Raw genomic sequence first — 18,067 nt, forward strand, 5'->3', positions numbered from 1 at the left:
CTGAAGAACTTGGGCAATCGAAGGTCTCGTCCCAGAATGACTGCATGTCAATTTAGGTCTTGACCAGATTGACTTATCCTTACAAGATATCATAAACTATTATTATGAAATATGAAGTATATATGTTCTTAGAATTGTACATTGATCCATCATTATGTTGATTGTTGCTGAACATATTTGTGGCCGATCACACGTTAACACTGACTCAGTGACTGCTTGAATGATCACAGTGGCCAAAAAAAAAACCTGAAAATATTAAAATAACGTAAACTGACAAAGTATTAATGACCAGTGGGGGGAAAAAAGAAAAGAAAAGGATCTGGGTATGATGAAAGTCGACGAGGCTTAGTTCAGTTTGGCAAAGTTAAACTGAAAAAGATAACGTATGGTAAAGTTGGCAGTTAGGTGTGTTTACTGAAAAGATGTAAGTTACCAAGTTGGGATTTGACTGGTGTGTTGTCTATACGGTCAGGTGTTCATCGTATTTGTCGGTTGCGAAATGTTCTGAGGAAGTGAGGCTATAATACGCATCCTGTTACTGTTACTCAGTAGATCAAGACGAGTTGGGCCAACGGAATCTGGGTTAACAGGAGATAATAAGATGCAGAACTGAAAATTCAGTTGACCTAATTACATGATTATCACTATTCTTCACTTCTGAAGTTTGTAAATATAAAATCGTAACCAAACTTTGAATTGATCATAGCTAAGGGGTTATTATCTGCAGTTTTATTAAATAAAGAAGTTATCAGTCTCATTTACAAATACATGTCATATATCCTCTAACCTGGGTAAGAAATTCAAGCAGAATCTGACTTGAATCACCGGTTCACCCCTCAATGCTTTCTATTTCTAGAAGGATTGCCGGAACCCACCGATGGAAAAATGAGGAAATTAATTAAATTAATCTATGAATTAAAAAAAAAAAAAAAAAAGGCATCCCTATCCCACTTTCTTTGACCCACTATCTTCCTTATCTCTTCCAAAACTGCCTATGTCCAACTTACTATAGATGTCATTCCTCTTGCAAATATATAATATATGTGGCCCTTCTCAATATCAACCACGTCCCATCCCAAACGCAGCTGTACCGCACTCTTGCGACGTGTGTGTGTATGTGTGTGTGTGTGTATATATATATATATATTTCTCTCTCCTATGCTGGTGACAGCCACCTGTAGGATGAAAAGCCAAGCCGGCCCTTATGTACACAGCTTCACTTATATATACAAAATGCTTTTACTTTATTGGACATTGCCATATATAGTCTGGCCGCGCCTATTCGCTAAAATGACAGGTTTCATTCCAGTCGCAATGAGGTGGCTGTCAACGACTCAGCTTTGGGTACCATGTTCCCTAAAAGTGTTCCTTGTGGAACTCAAATTTTGTTGAACCTTTTTCGTTGAACTCGAAGCAGAGTTGGCTCAGTTCTTTGGCCAACACTGGTGCACCACAGTAGAATACCCCTGTTAGGAACCAGGATAGCGTCTAGGTCAGTACAACATAAAAACAAATGCTACCTTTGTATTGTTTAATGTTCATGGAATTTGACTGACCTATTCGTCCATTGCAGTGCTTCGAACATATTTTAGAGAAAACTTTCTTCCAGTTAGGCCTAGCAAAATGAGTTCTCACCTGATAGTAGATGTGCACAAGAAGAAAAGAAAAAGCAAAAAAAAAAAAGAAAAAAAAAAAAGAATACACGGTCATTGGAAAGGGAAAAACCATGAATGACAAGATGCAGTGATGAAATTGGCATCACCGCTATCATGCGATTTGAGAACAACTAGGAAAATGAAGTAAAATAAAGGCTTACCCTAGTCCCAGAAACGATATCAACTCCATTTTTGGCGTGGTTTAGTGCTTGTACCATGGTGATGAGGGCCGATCTTGCATCCCCTTCCTCGTATACGCTAGTCAAGTAGTTGTGCATTTCAATGACACCCTGAAGTCCACAATTGGACGTTGAACATTAGCAAATGCAGCACTTCAGGGGCAAAAAGTTAAGAATTCTTTCAGAGGAAATGTCTATAGTATATAACACACCCTTTGATCAAGGTCAGCTACTTCATTCATGACCCCTTTGAACCAATCGAAAGAACCTTGCTCTCTCGTAACCCAGTAAAAATACGCATTTGTAGTCTTTAGTGTTTTCTTTCGCTTTGGAGAAATTTTATTATGAGATATTGAATCTGCGCTTCCAAGACTCTGGTCTGAACCTCTACTTACATCAGAGACTGAGTCCTGGACATCAAGTAATCACGATTGTTATCTTCATCTTACAATATCTCCAAAATGAACTCTCAAATTGTAGTTAGTAAAACAATGTTAGCAACCAAAATTATCAGACTATGAAAAGGAATCTACAAATACTTTGGAATCCTTGCGATTAAACTATGCAGCACAAGCTACTAACCGCCATTTCCTCCATTTTGATAATGCTATTGAGAAGATCTTTCAGAATGCTGATGAAAGGTGTTGCTCCAATTCCAAGACCAACTAGTAACAGGACGTCATATTTCCTATAATCTTGTGCTGGCGCTCCATAAGGCCCATCTATCTTAAGCTTCGGCAAACTGTTTCGATTGCCCAAATAAAAATCAATGATGATGATGATAGTAATAATAATAAGATGTGTGTGTTGTGTGTGTGTGTGTGTGTGAATCATTTGGCAGAAGAACAAAGAATTAAAAGCCATATATTGGCAGGGGCACACTCACCTTTTCTTAGTGGTTTCATCAGCCCTAAGAAGCCCACTCTTGCCAGCTACCGGAGGCTCACAGGCTTCTGAAAATACTCTTTTAAGTTCCTGCGTCCAGTCACCCAGTTGCCGAATGTGAACACTCAAGTAGTCATCACCAGGGGCCGAGGTAATAGAAAACGGATGCCTGTCATATTGTTGCATGTCATTACAGAGTATGGACATTAATTGGGCAACGATTTGACGTCACCTGACTTCCCTATGCTTTCATCTTTTCTGCTTCTAATCCATTAGGATACGAAGAACTAATCACAGGTACTCTGTTTAGTGGATATAATTCAATAGACAGAGGAAAGTTAAGCGTGCCCATTTAATTTTCTTCCGGTATATTCCCTTCATTTCTATTCCCCCATCATGCAGCTAAAAATTCACGATCACATTATCTATATTAAGCTTAACGTAAAATGTGAAAATAACAATAGATAAACGAGCATCACTAAGGCAACAGCAAGATGCAAAACAGCGCAAGAAAACTGATGTGACGACTTACCACTCAAACGGAGAAACGGCAGGACATTGCACAAACATGTATTGTCCGCTTTTGTAACGAAATTGTGGGGGCTTAGACATTTGCAGTGTGAGAACATTTCCGGGATAAATGGCAACCTGAACGTTTCCACAATGCGCAAAGAGCAAATTCGATTAACAAGAATGTCAAATTTATAGCAAGACGGAATGTGGGCCAGGTTGTGGTCAAACGAACTTAGCTAACTGTTCAAATATGTCTACGCCAATTTCAGATTTTTCTGCTCACCTTTATGAGTCGGACAGTATAAAATCCAGACCGAAAGAATCTCAGTATTCTTTCTCCTGCATAAAGTAAAACTGGCACCGCAAGATACATCCACGTCTGTCAAAAGAAATCAACATCAAGCCCGTAGTAAATAATCACTGGATGCTAGTTTGAATTAGCATCGATAGTATATGTAACTTGATCAAAATTTATGTACCGTTCGCTTGTACCATAGCCGTTTGTTCACGAGGTAAAGAAAATGACCGTGGATGATGAGCAAGACATAGACAATGACAAACAGATGGTGTGAATACCAGAATGCATTGAATCCCGTTAGCCTATTAAATGGCTTGGGCAGCTTAATGTGATTTCTCCTGAACCATTTGGTGGCAAGCGTGAATGCGATGGCCATCAAAATCAGCATCAATATTCCAGTCACACCCTCGACCCCTCTAACCAGATGTCCATAACTGGGTTTATGTGATCCGAACACTCCATTCAAATACCGATTGTATTTGTCGTCAGTCGTACTTATAAGTCTTGGAAAATCACAGGCTAGATGATCGCCCACATGGAGTATAACACCAATTACAATGGCCGCAGCAATTGCCTGTGACATACAAAAAGAAAACAGAAATTGTCACTAAAAATTCATTTTTAATCTAAATTTAAAAGCCATTCTTCTATATCAAAGAGCATTGTTTGTTTTTTTTTCAATAAAACAAATATGAAACAGTATGTTTTTAGTAATATAAATTCTGATTTTTTTATGATCATCGGATAAATTTGATGGTTGAAATAAAAATTAAAAAACACATGATTTTCATGAAAATCCTGGCTTGAGTTGGATAAGCTATAAACGAGAGAAAATTCATAACATATATACGGAAAATTATAGGTAATAAATATTAAATTTATTGGGCGAAGGAGAAAAGGAAATTCAAGATATTGAATATAAAGAGAGAGAAAAAAAATTAGAGAAAACATAACAGAATATAGAGAAAGGGGAAAAAGAAAAAGCAGAAATGGTTCTGATGCTTCATTTATTTAAAATTTTTTTTATATAACTTATTTTTAAATTTGAACTAATGAAGATTAATTCGCTAGTTAAAGAGTAGGTTTGCGCCTAAGATGGAGGACGTACACAAACTTATTCTTTGCACGTAGCCATTTATTTTTAAATATAAATACTGTGACAGAAACTATAAAAGAGAAAAGGAGAAAGCCAATTATAAGGCACGTTAGGTTTCTTTTTGGGAACTAGTTTCACTACTTATTTGAGCATTCTAAATTCATCATATCCAGACCGTTTATATGTAATTTGAACAGTCTAGATTTAAAATTTTTAATTAATTATTTTTAAAGAGAAAAATTATTTTTAAAAAAATAATAGTGAAGAGATTATCTCTATTTTAGATTCTACATATATTAAAATAATTATTTTAAACAAATAAAAATAAAAAAAAGTCACATTTAGACCATCCAAATAATATATAAACGATTAAGATTTGATGAGCTTAAAGTGTTATCAAAGTGATAAGCATTGAAACTTTTCCTTGATTTTGGTTCAAATAGATATTTACAAATGCATTAAAAACTTCAAAAAATATTTTATAAATAAGTTTTTAAAAAGGTTTAAAATCTGCACTGTTGAAATGAGCCAATCCAACCAGTAGAAAAAGAAAATGAAGGAAGAGGAGAAACCCTCACCCGAGCTACCAGCTTAATTGTGTTGTCTTCTATTACGAGGATACCATGCATGCCGGCTAATTTATATAAGAAAACTCAGCCTCTTGATGGCCAAGAAAAACAAATTAAAGAAAACTTTGCCTATTTTTTTAAATTAGATTGTTACTAAAAAAATACACTAAACTGGGTCTACTGTACGTAATGCCTCCTAAATTGCTAAATATAAAATAATAATTTAAAATTTTTTATCAAATTTACTAGTGTATCCTTAACAATCATTTTATGAATTGAATTGATATTTACGTATTAAAACTATGATCTATAATGATTTTTAATAAATTATATTTGCAATAATTTACAGTATATTATAATAATAATAAATCTAAATTTATGACGTCTTCGTTAAGCCAATTAATTTGTAGCTAGGCAGACAAAGCGGCATGAAGGAAACGAGGAAATCATCAAAGGGGTGGGCATCTCAATTAAAGACTCCAATGTGGAAACTGAGACTCGAGGTTTGCTGGAGTCGGCGCGTACCTTGTGAAAATTGATGTTGTCGTCAAAAGGAACAATACAAGCCAGTTTGGTGGACCTGAGCCAAGTTATGGTATTTCTACACACTGGAAAGAGTATAAGTGCCATGTTGAGCTTCAGAGTCTCAGCTGCACCTTTGGCTGTGGTGAGACAGTAACCCATGATCTGAAAGGCATCTTTCTGCTTGTACTGAAAAAATTTCCACGTAAATAGCCCAATCATTATTGAAATCCAGAGTGTCAAGACCCAGAGTCTCTTCCAGTTCTCTTGCAAATAGTAGAGCAGCATGCGGCTCATCCTCCGCAACGGACCTTTCTTCCTTAATCCTTGTAGATTCTGGCTCAAAGCTTGGCTCGTGTAGCTTAAAGCTTGGCTGTAGTTGAGGTAAGTGTCCTTTTGTAACAGAAGCGTCTCCAATTGCCACAGCTGCGGGGATAAAATGCCGTCCAAAATCAATACCTCAAAATAATTGAAGGACAAGAAGCTTGAATCAGTGCTCAAAAAAAAAAAAAAAAAGAAGCTTGAATCAGAGACCGCAGCACATGGGCTTCCGTATTCACCGGTGACACTTGTAAGCTGAGTACGAAAAAGAACGGCCCACAAAGGGATCTCAAGCATAATAAAATAAGTACTAAAAAAGAGGGGAGTGATAACGCATTCGGTGTAGTGTGTGCCTCCAGAGCTAATGGTACTTGACTACTTTTACCAAAAAAGATTACGCTTTAGTTTTATGTTTATTATGAATTTTAAATTTTTTAATAAAATTTACAAGAGCAAAAATTTGACGTATGTTGTAATTTAAAATGCTATTTTTACAACTAAATTTTTATTTTTGATTTTTAATAATTGTGAATTTAAATTTTTTTACCCAGATCATTTTCACTCGTCAGGTTTTAATATTAAATGATGTTATATTATTTTGACAAATGATTTGGGTAAAAAATTATTAAAAAGTGAAATGATTAAACACTCACCATTCTTCTCAATTTGTGTGGAACTATTTTTTTAAATATTTTATATTTCTAGACAATTTACCCCAGTTAGAACTTAGCTACGGTCAAAACGTAAACCCTAACAACCAGTACAGTTCAGCGAGGACGAATGAAAGGGACACGCAATGCCGGTCAACATTTACTTAATGCTTCAGAATAATTTTAGTTATGTAAGCAATCAAACTACGGGATTTATTCGAGTATGACGGTTTACCATGGACGAAATCACTTGACATGCTAATTAAGAGGATTCATTAGGCACTCAGATGCATACTATAATATCTATAATATATGCAAGGACAAATTCCAGATATGTAATCCGACCTCAATGTAGCCTAGTCCTTCTGGGTCTAACTCCTCCATGATCAGAGCTGCATATTCTTCTGCCGCTCCTTCAGTCTTGATAACTTATTTGCTGAAGCGCTTAACATAGACACCCTGGACGCTACAGTAACGCTTAAAAGCTTGTGAAGGGCAAACTGGCAGGGACACTCTTCGGCCAACACCAAACTCTAGGTTAAAATTTAAATTGAAATAAAAAATGGTATTTAGATGATCTATATTCTATAATTTATATGAAGTATGAAACTAAAAATACACACACACATATACAATATTATTCTTAAGCCATATATAATTTAACTAATCTTTAACTCCATGTAGTGAACAGAATTTAGTTGGCAAAAGTTATTTCGGATAAAGTGAATAAACTAGATGACAATCAAGTTCAATTAATTGCAATATATGATTCCGTCTTCTGAAATGAAATAGTTGCTTACCTCCTTCACTTCGTGTTCGGTGATTCTACCATCCTCGTTCTTATCTACCCTGGAAAGATGATTAAAATTTAATAAAATACGTAAGGATATTATTTGAATTACAAGCAAAGAAAGTATCAAAGTTTTGATGAATATATAATTATTAAAGCAAATGTACAGTGACCGCATGTCCTATCGCGGCAATTAAGTGTCTTGCTGGAAGTGCAAACTTTATTCAAGAGAACAGTAGCATTTGTTAACTAATTAAATAAATAATTACATGAAAGATGATTAATCAATGATTACATTCGCGAATCAAAACTTTGATCGGTAATTTGCGACCAGAATTCGTAGAGATCGTCTTTGCTGATTTTGTCAATCTTCATTCTTCTTCTACGACTGAGAGCGTCGAACAGTTCCAGGGCGAATTCTTTGGAATCCTTCATCCCTTCAAAAAGACAGGATAAACTCTCACATATTGAAAGGGGGGGGAAAGACGGAAATTATGCGCCAGATCTAAATAATTTGCGAGTAATTTTTTTCTTCCTTTTCATATCCCAAAATTCTGAAAATCCAATGCGTTGGAACCAAAAGAAAATCGGGAAGAGTTTTTCAATTGGAACATAAATTGAAATGAGCAATGCAAAAAACTTAATCGAAGACGATATGCACCTATGCATTGCGCAAAGTCGGCTCGATGGAGAAAACCATCCTTGGCAAGCCTATCAAAATTCCTCTGCACATCGTTCCACGCATCGACGCCATTGGATTTGCTACTGATAAATTTCAGGCCACGGAGAGCCTTGTGAGCACCTAACCGAGTTCGATCAAGCTGAGCACGTTGCTTTCTGAGTGCTCGAGCTGCCAAAGCCGTTTCGAAACCGCTTCCACCACCGACTCCTGCTATCCCATTCTGCGCAGAGGAAGAGGATTGAGTGCGCGATGCATGGCTGTGGCTCCAGGAGAACCGCCGGAGCTCTGCTTTCAGCTCCTGCGAGAATTGCCTGGCCTTGGCCACCGCCTCTGCTTTCAACTCCTGCGAGAACTGCCGCAACCTGCTGGACGAGCTCCTTCTGATGGTCGGCGATCTCGAGGCGGACGCCGGAGTTTCATTTCCGCCAGTGACCATTCCATCTTCGATATTAAGGGCAGCAGTGGCCGGCTCAACGCTGCGAAGAACGATGGTATCATCATCCTGGAGATCAAGTGTGACCTCAACAAACTCCTCCGCAGCCGAAGTGGAGTCAGTACCGGGCGAAGTCCCGGCGCTGACTGTCGCCCCCCCGGGGACCGAGTCGGACGCCCACCGGCGTTCGTGCTTTGGATTACTTCTCATTGATTGACAGGACAATTACAAATCACAAAACGAATGTATTATTATATTGCCCGTCCTAATTAATCAGGTTCTTCCCTCTCAAAACTTAATCATCGAAAAGGTTGTAAGCAGCGGCGTTACAGGGAAGACAACATGAAGAGGATGAGGCGGAAGGGGGTGTTATTATTGGAATGAGATCAAACAGAGACGACGGCGTAAAGATTTGAGGAGGAGAGGGAGGAGGAGGTTTTGTGGCAGAGAGAGACAAAGAGCACAAGAATGAATATTATTGAGAGTAGAAAGAACAAATGTAGGTATGTGATTAAAATTAAGAAGGGAGTTTTAAATATAAAGACGTGGTAGTACAATTACAAATCACAAAACGAATGTATTATTATATTGCCCGTCCTAATTATCAGGTTCTTCCCTCTCAAAACTTAATCATCGAAAAGGTAATGTAAGCAGCGGCGTTACAGGGAAGACAACATGAAGAGGATGAGGCGGAAGGGGGTGTTATTATTGGAATGAGGATCAAACAGAGACGACGGCGTAAAGATTTGAGGAGGAGAGGGAGGAGGAAGGTTTTGTGGCAGAGAGAGACAAAGAGCACAAGAATGAATATTATTGAGAAGTAGAAAGAACAAATGTAGGTATGTGATTAAAATTAAGAAGGGAGTTTTAAATATAAAGACGTGGTAGTAGGCTGATTGCTGAATAGGGAGGGAGGGGGGTGGGGAAGGGGAAGAAGGATTGTGTGAAGAGAGCCCTCAAAAAGCAGTTTTGGTGCGTTGTGGATTGACGCGGTTAGACTCGCTTTTTAGAGGAAGTGGCAGAGCCCAGGGGCTACGAATGCGAAGCATGAGAGAGAGAGAGAGCCTGTGGGGCCAATTGCGGGGTCCACAGAAGGAAATGGAATATTTATTTTATTCTCCTGCTGGGTCCCACCTCTCCCGCCTGCCCGAGTCGACGCCCCGCCTCGCCGAGTCAACCCCACCTGCGCGTTCTTCTCACCCGGATTTCTCTTTTTTTGGCCCCCCAAATATTATAAGTTATAACCACCTTATTTTCATTTTATAAAGTCTGCGATTAGAATTAGAACCTTCTATGACAGATAATTTTTAATCAGAATTAAAATAATAGGGAAAATTAAAATTTAATTAATTAATAATGGGTTTAGACTGGATTTTCTTAATGATGTTCACCGTTTGCTTAGGATTCTGTATACCTAGTTCTTTTATTTTTGTTTTGTGGCCCTTGTTCCTTCATGGCCAATATAAAGATTGATATATCCATGAGTGAAGGAAGGATACAAATAAATGATATCCAGAATTAAGGACGAAGCCACGTAATGAAATGGATGAACAAAGTTGCAAGCTAAACAGCGGCATCATGTTTCTTCAGACAGATGAATATAGAGCTTATTCTCTTCCAGAATGAAAACACGCAATATATTTCAATTTCTTCAACGAAACCCTTCTTTTCATACACACACAAATGCAATCATAATTTTCTATTTTCCCCTCCAAACCAGTAATTTAAGTGTCATGTTGATTTTACCCAGATTTCTTGATATTATCTGAATGATGATAAATTGATAATAAGAAGAAGAATAATAATGTCGCAGCCAAATGAAGCCAAACGTATGTCAAATCGAATGAACAACGCGTCTCCATATCACTGCGGAGAAGAACGTGGCATGGCGAAACTTGGACCATCTTCGTGAAGAAAAAATTGTGCCTCCACATTGCTTTTGGGAAAATCGGGGTCATGTAGGTACCAGAAAAAAAAAAATGATAATAAGCAAGGAGTTAGTATCATCTTTAATCTATAAAATTTAACGTGATTTTTATTTTGGTTTTTGAAAGGATTAATATAATTATTAGCCCCTCAAATCTGTATTTATTTTAATTTATCAAATTTCAAACCATAAGTATTGATCTCTCAAGAGATGAAATTATATTAAGTTACATGAATCGATATTTTAAATGAAAAGAAATTTAAAGGACTAAAACTTATAGTTTAAAATTTAACAGATCAAAACTAAAATGTGAGCAGACTTCATTGACCAAAAATTATATTAATTTTTTTTTAAAATTTGAAACCAACTGCAATTTTAGTTTCTGAAATTTGATCTTATTTTATTTTAATTTTTGTCCTTATTTCAAAGATAAAAAAACTAGTCAAGAAATTAAAAAACTTTGGACGAATCACAATGAAGCCAGATTCAGGACCTAAAAACATTCGTTTCAAATATAGTGACCAAGATCAAAATGAATTTCAATTGGAATCTTAAAGATTAAAATCACTTGTTACAAATTTAAAGCAATAAAACCAAAACAAAATCAAATTTTTTGGGCCAGAAATGATATGAACATATAAATTAATGACTTGTTCTAGTACATAGAAAATAACAAGAAGATTTATGCTGCTGGAAATTTTTTTTTAGTAGTGATTAGTATATTTTAACAGTGGGACATGATTTTTTCAATTTTTTAAGTCATGGCGGAGCACGTTGAAATTAACCCCTTGGTTAATGTGGTTAGCTAAAGAAGAATGGCACGAAAAAACAACACAACACCCCACAATGAATTGACGGAGATATATTTCCTATTGACTTTGAATTTAATTAAAATATGGGCACACCTCTAATCTATCTCCAACTATAAAGTATGTGACTTGTACCATAAGCTATATCTTGGAGTTAGGCACAAAACAAATACAGGACACAAATCGGTCCCCTTCAGATTAAGCCAAACACCCCCCCCCCACAGAAAAAAAAAAAACGAATGGAGGAGAAGAAAAATAAAAAAGCACGTTTGACAAATATCACTCACCAACCGCTTCATTAGAATAATAATTATAATAATAATAATACTACTAATAAATAAATAAAAATAAAACCCCAACAAAACAGGTTAAAAAAGTCCACCCAGTTGCAGCTATTTGACGCCATAAAACAGATACTTTCTACCACATGAATAACCAATACACACTCACAACACTCTCCCCTCACCACCTAATTGATTTAACTACTCATCATCATTCTATTATTCTTGTACATACCAGTATAATTATACTGGATTTTAGTGGAAACTTTGTCAAGTGAAGATAATGACTTTAATTAACTTCTTCTTAATTGTAATTTTTTTTTTTTTGCAAAGTGGGATTATTAATATATAAAGATAATTAAAATGGTTGGTTGGGGGAGGAACTAGCGAAGGAAGTTCACCAACCTATTGCTGAATTTGGATTCACATTTCTTTCTTTCTTTCTTTCTGTCTTTCTCGGGAGACCACAGAATTCAATTCTAAGAAATAAGCATAACGGCAGTCCCCCAACGTTGGGGGGTAATTGGAATTTGGGGTTCTTTATGCAAGTGAATTACGGGGTAACGTGTCAAGGTTCAAGACTGTTGCTGTATATTTTCCGAGTTTCGGATCCTTTTTTCATTTCATGACTTGGTCTCCAGCGTTGACCCCTTTTTTGTTACATGGGGTAGGATGTCATGCATCCACTTTAAATCATACTTCTCTGATTCTGTTATATGGTGGAGAGAAAAAACTTTTTAGTCTTGTTTATAGGTATTAAAAGAATTTTTTTTATAAATGTATAATTTCAACGTTTATTTATTATAGTGTTAACTTTGTTATATAGGGGAGGATGTCACCAACTTCAGATTATATTTTACTATTAATATTAATAATAGCATCATCAGCAACAACATAGGAATTCAGGGGCAAAATATTAATATTGTATATGGATTTCAACTTTTGAACAATTAATTCCCATCATGATGTGCATTACAAACTTTTATTGCGCTTTGCCGTTGCCTCCAAACTATGTTTACTCCCTTTATTTTATTTTATGATTCAAGTCTACAAATTTTTACCTTTTCATTTGTTTTCACTTTTCAAAGTACGTTCGACCCGTCTTTCTATAATAAGTTAATTAATTGAATTAAATTAAGTCATTTCAGCTGCGTATGGGAATAACTTAAATTTCTTTTTAAGGCCGAGAATTTTAACCTTGTGAATGGGAAAATATTTTTTAAAAAAAAACTACTTCTAATAATTAGACTTCATAATATTTAAATCTAGCTAACCCTATTATACAATAAATCAGATACTTAGCCCGAGAATTATAAATTAACGTGGCTGCTGCTTATTCGTTGGTTGAGATTGAAATGGAGAATTCACCAAACTTCTTATTTAAAAGTGAAAGAGGGAATATATAATATGGTCAAAAGCTATATGCACACACATTTGACTCTACACATGTTCATGATGTTAAACATAGAAAGTCAATCGTTAGTGGAAGCGAAAAAGCAGGGTGAAAGGAGGAAAATAAACAAGAGCGAGGTGAACCTCCCTCAAAAGAATGATGATATACTACCTTTGATCTTAATTATAAGACTTTATTTGTAGTCTCTGGTCCTATTTGTAGACTATAAACAAGGTCTTATAATTAGGACATGAGGTAGTATATTTTCATTTCTGCCCGGCCTACTTTCACGGGGTATTTGCATGTTTTTCCTTTATTCACATGTAAGCACATGGTCATATATCATACGTTATTTTATTGTGTGAGCAAGCAATTATTTTTCTGATGCATTCAGTATCTGATGATGTTATTTTTTAGTTACATTTAACATCTTGATTTTACTTATGATTTAGGGTGTATGTCGGATGTACTATAAATAAAATTAGGATATTAGAAGCACCAAAAAGATACTCATCTGGTAATTAATATAGGATTTAATTATTAATTTAATTTTGATCCTAAATATAAGACCTATTTTTTATATTTATTAATTTTTTCTAAATTACTTCTATAGATACTTATTCAACCATAATCAAGTAGAAGAGAGAATGAGATATTAAGAAAGATGATTGTGGTGTTTTAAAAAAAACATATCATATTTTTTATAATCAAATTAGTTAAATAGGTCTTATATTAAATATCAGAAGAGTAATATCAAAATGTTAGGCGTATCGTAAATAAGAATGGGGTGCTGAGTGCACCTAAAAAATAACATCAAGATGATCGATTGCCATGTTACCCTAAAAAGATAGATGTAAGAAATGAAACGAATCTCCTGAGATAAACAGAGGCCAGAACAAGCACCGCACTTCCTACAGTGCAAGAAAATAACATATGCTACCTCAGTTCTTAAATTCGATTGAATGCAGTATAATTATTCTGTTCTTCGTAACAATGACGGTAACTCAATTCTGATTTTAAATTATTAAGAAAAGACCTAGAAAAATCGGATGTTTCTTTTTTAAATGTATCAGCGTTGAAGGAAGTTTGTGGTTACTGGGTAATAAACCATGATATGAATTGGTATGATTACGTTGTTGATTAAACAAGAGAACAAGAGACGATGTCGCATTCTTTTCTTTGACACGCACAGAAATTCAGGATTCAAGAAAAGCGAAAGGCATTATATAAAAAGAGACAAAACAAATCCTCTCACCTTCCCAAAACTAGTTTTCCTTTTCCTATCAGCAGGCTAATTAATTAAGAATTTAACCAAATTTTATCCTTTTCTTTTTTCTTGGACTGAATTAAGAATCCAAACTAACTGTTATTGTTTTCTCAGTTCTGCCGACGCTGAACTGAACTTGATTTTAACCAACAAAAATTGCCCGCCCTGTTCACCCAGATGACAAATTATTATAAAAGCTAAAACCCAGCGTATTTGAGCAAACGTATAGTAAATTTACAAGACTCAACTTACTCACCTACCATCGGCTATATATATTGAATTTGATTTATTTATTTATTTTTAATTAAATGGGCAAGAACTAACTGTCCATGTAAGGCGGTTGGCCTGAATTTGATTTGTCAAGAATAATTTAGTCTTAGTTTTAATTTAGTGGTTCCGAAAAAAGGAAGAATTTCCTTTTTTTTTTTTTTGTTGGTGTTTTGGGATTTGGATTCATGGAAGAAGGAGGAGAGGTGGGGATTTGTGAATAGGCGGGCTTCTAGAAGAGCATTACGTATAAAGCCCAGAGATGGGAGGGACCCACCACAAACTTCCAAGTCAAATGCTCACCAACTCCTATCCTTTAGAAGGATTTTTTTAATTGGCACAAATAATGAATGCTAAATATTTTTCTTTAAAATAATGTGAAATTTTTATTCGATGTTCCGTAATGTCATTGCCCTTCCTTCCTCTCAATCATATGTAATCACTATCATATATGGTAACATAGCAAACAAAACAAAGAAAGAAAATGAATAAGGAGGGCTTCGTGTTCTCTCTCTGTTCTGTAAAGTTGAAGCGGTTTGTATTGGCACCCACTACCATACCCCTCTCATTCCTCATTGGCCTTCTTGTCGTTTTCCCTTTACTTTCCGTTTGTCGTTTTACATTTCTCCATTCTCCTCCTAGCACGACCCTCTTCACATCAATTCCCCCATCCTTTTCTGAGTGGCAAGGTAAGAACCATGGGATTGCTTCAACTGAGCATAACATCAGTATAATATTTTATTGTTATGTTGATAGAAAGATTTTTTTTTTAATTTTGTATTTTGTGACAATTTACATTTTACATTAATTCTAGTCAACGAAATGCCCATGATTGAGAAAACTGTAAGTATCCAATACAAAAAGTTACAGGGACCTAAATGAAAAACAGAGAATATCATAAGGATTAATGAATTAATTTTTTCTGAAATTTAATACAAAACATGGAATTATATATGTTAAGCTCATTTTCATAAAACTATGAATCCGTTTTGAATAATGAATGGGTAAAGATGCTGATTGTTCTATCACGGCAACGCGGAGGAGGGAGTTGGAAAGCTGTAATGATTTGTACATGTTTAAAAGTGAACGATGCATATATATAATTAACGAGACACACGGAGAGATGGCAGTACCGTATATGAGGGGAAAAGGGGGGAAAAGAACGAGAAAGGAAGTAACAGAGCTTGGGGAGTCATAACTTACAGGCACAGCTAAATATTCTGAGTTGATAATAAGACCATTGTTTGTTATAATAGGAAGGAGAGGGAGGTGGGAAAGCAATAGGAAGTGGCAAGACAAAATTGTGGTATGAACAGAAACATTGTATGAAGTGTCTTGTACGAGTTGACCTTGACCTCTTGCGGCCGAGAAAAAAGCAGGAGATCAATGAATATCGTACATAAAACTGGCCCATAAGTTTTATTAATTTCTAAGACACACCTTAGTCCACACGTTCTGATAGCTAGATTCCCTTTTTCTGATCATCATCAGTTCATGCACAGCGAGAAGACGAAGTGGTTTATCTTTAGCATTCTAGGGAAAAAAGTTGCGTCAAAAGTCTGAGTCTCCACTACTATTATATATTTCTTTGCATGCATAAGGACTTTTGTGATCTTAGCTTTCGTTGGTCGGCGCAGAAACAAATATATATATATATATATATATGGAGGAGAAATGAATAGGAAATGAAGAAAGGGGTTTGGTAAATGGCCTTTGTGGATTGCAAGTAACAAAGACTGAACAGTAGTAGTTAAACTGCGTGCAAGATGAGTCAGAAATAGTTACAGTCATTGACCTTAAGGAACATCACATCTCTATCGAAGTAGGACTTGGACCAGTTGTGATGGTACAGTGCTGGCTGGTTTGTGATTGGGATTTCAACATTCTTGCCGCACGCCTTATTTCTTTGATGACATGGTGCATTCTATTCTTTAACTTAATTCTTGGTTGGTTTGTTATTGTTTGCTAAGTGGTGCTACCTGCTATAAGAGACTTTCATGTATCAGAATTGTCTGGCTTCAATATTGCGTGCGTAACCTGTCTGGTACTTTGATTTCTAAAATGCTGTTGAGGGCCAAGCATTTAATGAGATTAGGTGTGGACTTTGTATACGCAGAAGCAAACAAGTTTGATCAAATAACGCAACGTTATTTTGTTTTCGTTAATGCACTGGATATTTTCCTTTGTTCCAACCAATCATAGTTTGCGTTGCAAATATGAATTTTTCATTTGCCTAAAGAGCTCAAAGGATAATTAATCATCGGAACATCATAATTTATTAATTGGTAGTGATCATATGATATTAACGAGGCGACATTTTGTCCTTGAGCAAGTTTTTCCCATGATCCAGCTAATGATATTACAGCTTTTTGATCAGTAGAATCAAAGGAACGACCTTGGGTCAATGACGATGTCATTGATGAATATTGTTTTCCCATTTTGATTTTGAGGCTTCTATCTTTATCCTAGTTTAAGTGCATACGCAAACTCCTGCAAAAAACATTTTTTACGGTGTGTAGCAAAATGGAGTGAGTGGTTCTGAGTTACGTTAACAATGCGGGGGCCGGTCGTTATTATAATGTGACCCTACAAAGAAACAAGGGGAAAAAAATCAATAGTAATCATTGAGAGGGTTTGATGTCATATGGAAATGTCAATGAATGTTTAAGAATTGGATCCCAAATCATATTAAGAAATAAATATTGCTCCAGTCCTTAATGTATGACCTAATTTGAAAGTTGATGTAAGTCCTATATATAAAGCCTATTTTGCACGTTTATTATTTTATTTAAAATTAATCTCATTAATATTCTCTCAACAACAATCAAGTAAAAGAGGAAAGGAAGGAATTAAGAAATATAATTAAGGTGTTCTTAAAAAGAAAAATCACATTAACTAATTTAACTAACATTCTTAATCTACTTAAATTAGTTAATTAGGTTATAGATTAAGGACAGGAGGAGTATAATATCGGGATAATGGGTGTGTATTTCAAAAGGAGATATAAAAGTTCATGAATTAATTATAGTATCCAGCGAATTGTTGTAAGGTTAATATAGTACTAAGTTTAGTAATTGGTAGCCTCCAATAATACATTATATATAGTAGTGGCCTCCAATAATACAGTATATATGCTATTCATTACACCATAACAACTACCTCTCATTATATATAGTGTTGATCTCTAGCGTTGGTGGTGGTTTGAACTTTGAAGAGGCAAAGAGATCGACGTCTTTCGTCTGGGGAGGTGATTATGTGGGGGGAAATAATTGTGAACAACAACGTTATTTTGACATGATTATTCGACTATTTATTTTGCCGGACTCTGTGAACAGACATGGAAAATGGTGGAGCAAGAGACATGGGGCCCGCCACCTTCTGAGATGAGTGATGATATAAATATATATACACACATAGAGAGAGAGAGAGAGAGGAATGGCAGACACGAATATATAGGTTCGGCTATATATTCAGATATCCAGAATCACATGGCTTTATATATAGGATAATTTAGTTTGGGGAATCACATG

General features: G+C 35.6%; 1 protein-coding gene across 1 annotated transcript; it reads right to left on the minus strand.

The window, feature by feature from the left end:
• Nucleotides 1–696: 696 nt before the first annotated feature.
• Nucleotides 697–8,897, minus strand: LOC114731737 (respiratory burst oxidase homolog protein A-like). Its single transcript, XM_028918979.1, is given in 15 exon segments — nt 697–1,466; nt 1,557–1,635; nt 1,817–1,945; nt 2,047–2,244; nt 2,417–2,576; nt 2,721–2,888; nt 3,252–3,367; nt 3,516–3,611; nt 3,712–4,104; nt 5,721–6,143; nt 7,034–7,098; nt 7,101–7,173; nt 7,489–7,537; nt 7,774–7,915; nt 8,140–8,897. Coding segments are annotated over 15 exon segments (2,865 nt in total). The 5' UTR covers nt 8,804–8,897; the 3' UTR covers nt 697–1,356.
• Between the last annotated feature and the right edge of the window lie 9,170 nt (nt 8,898–18,067).

Source organism: Neltuma alba, unplaced genomic scaffold (assembly GCF_004799145.2).
Source record: "Neltuma alba isolate B1F8T4 unplaced genomic scaffold, ASM479914v2 tig00012843_pilon, whole genome shotgun sequence".
Taxonomy (NCBI): Eukaryota; Viridiplantae; Streptophyta; class Magnoliopsida; order Fabales; family Fabaceae; genus Neltuma; species Neltuma alba.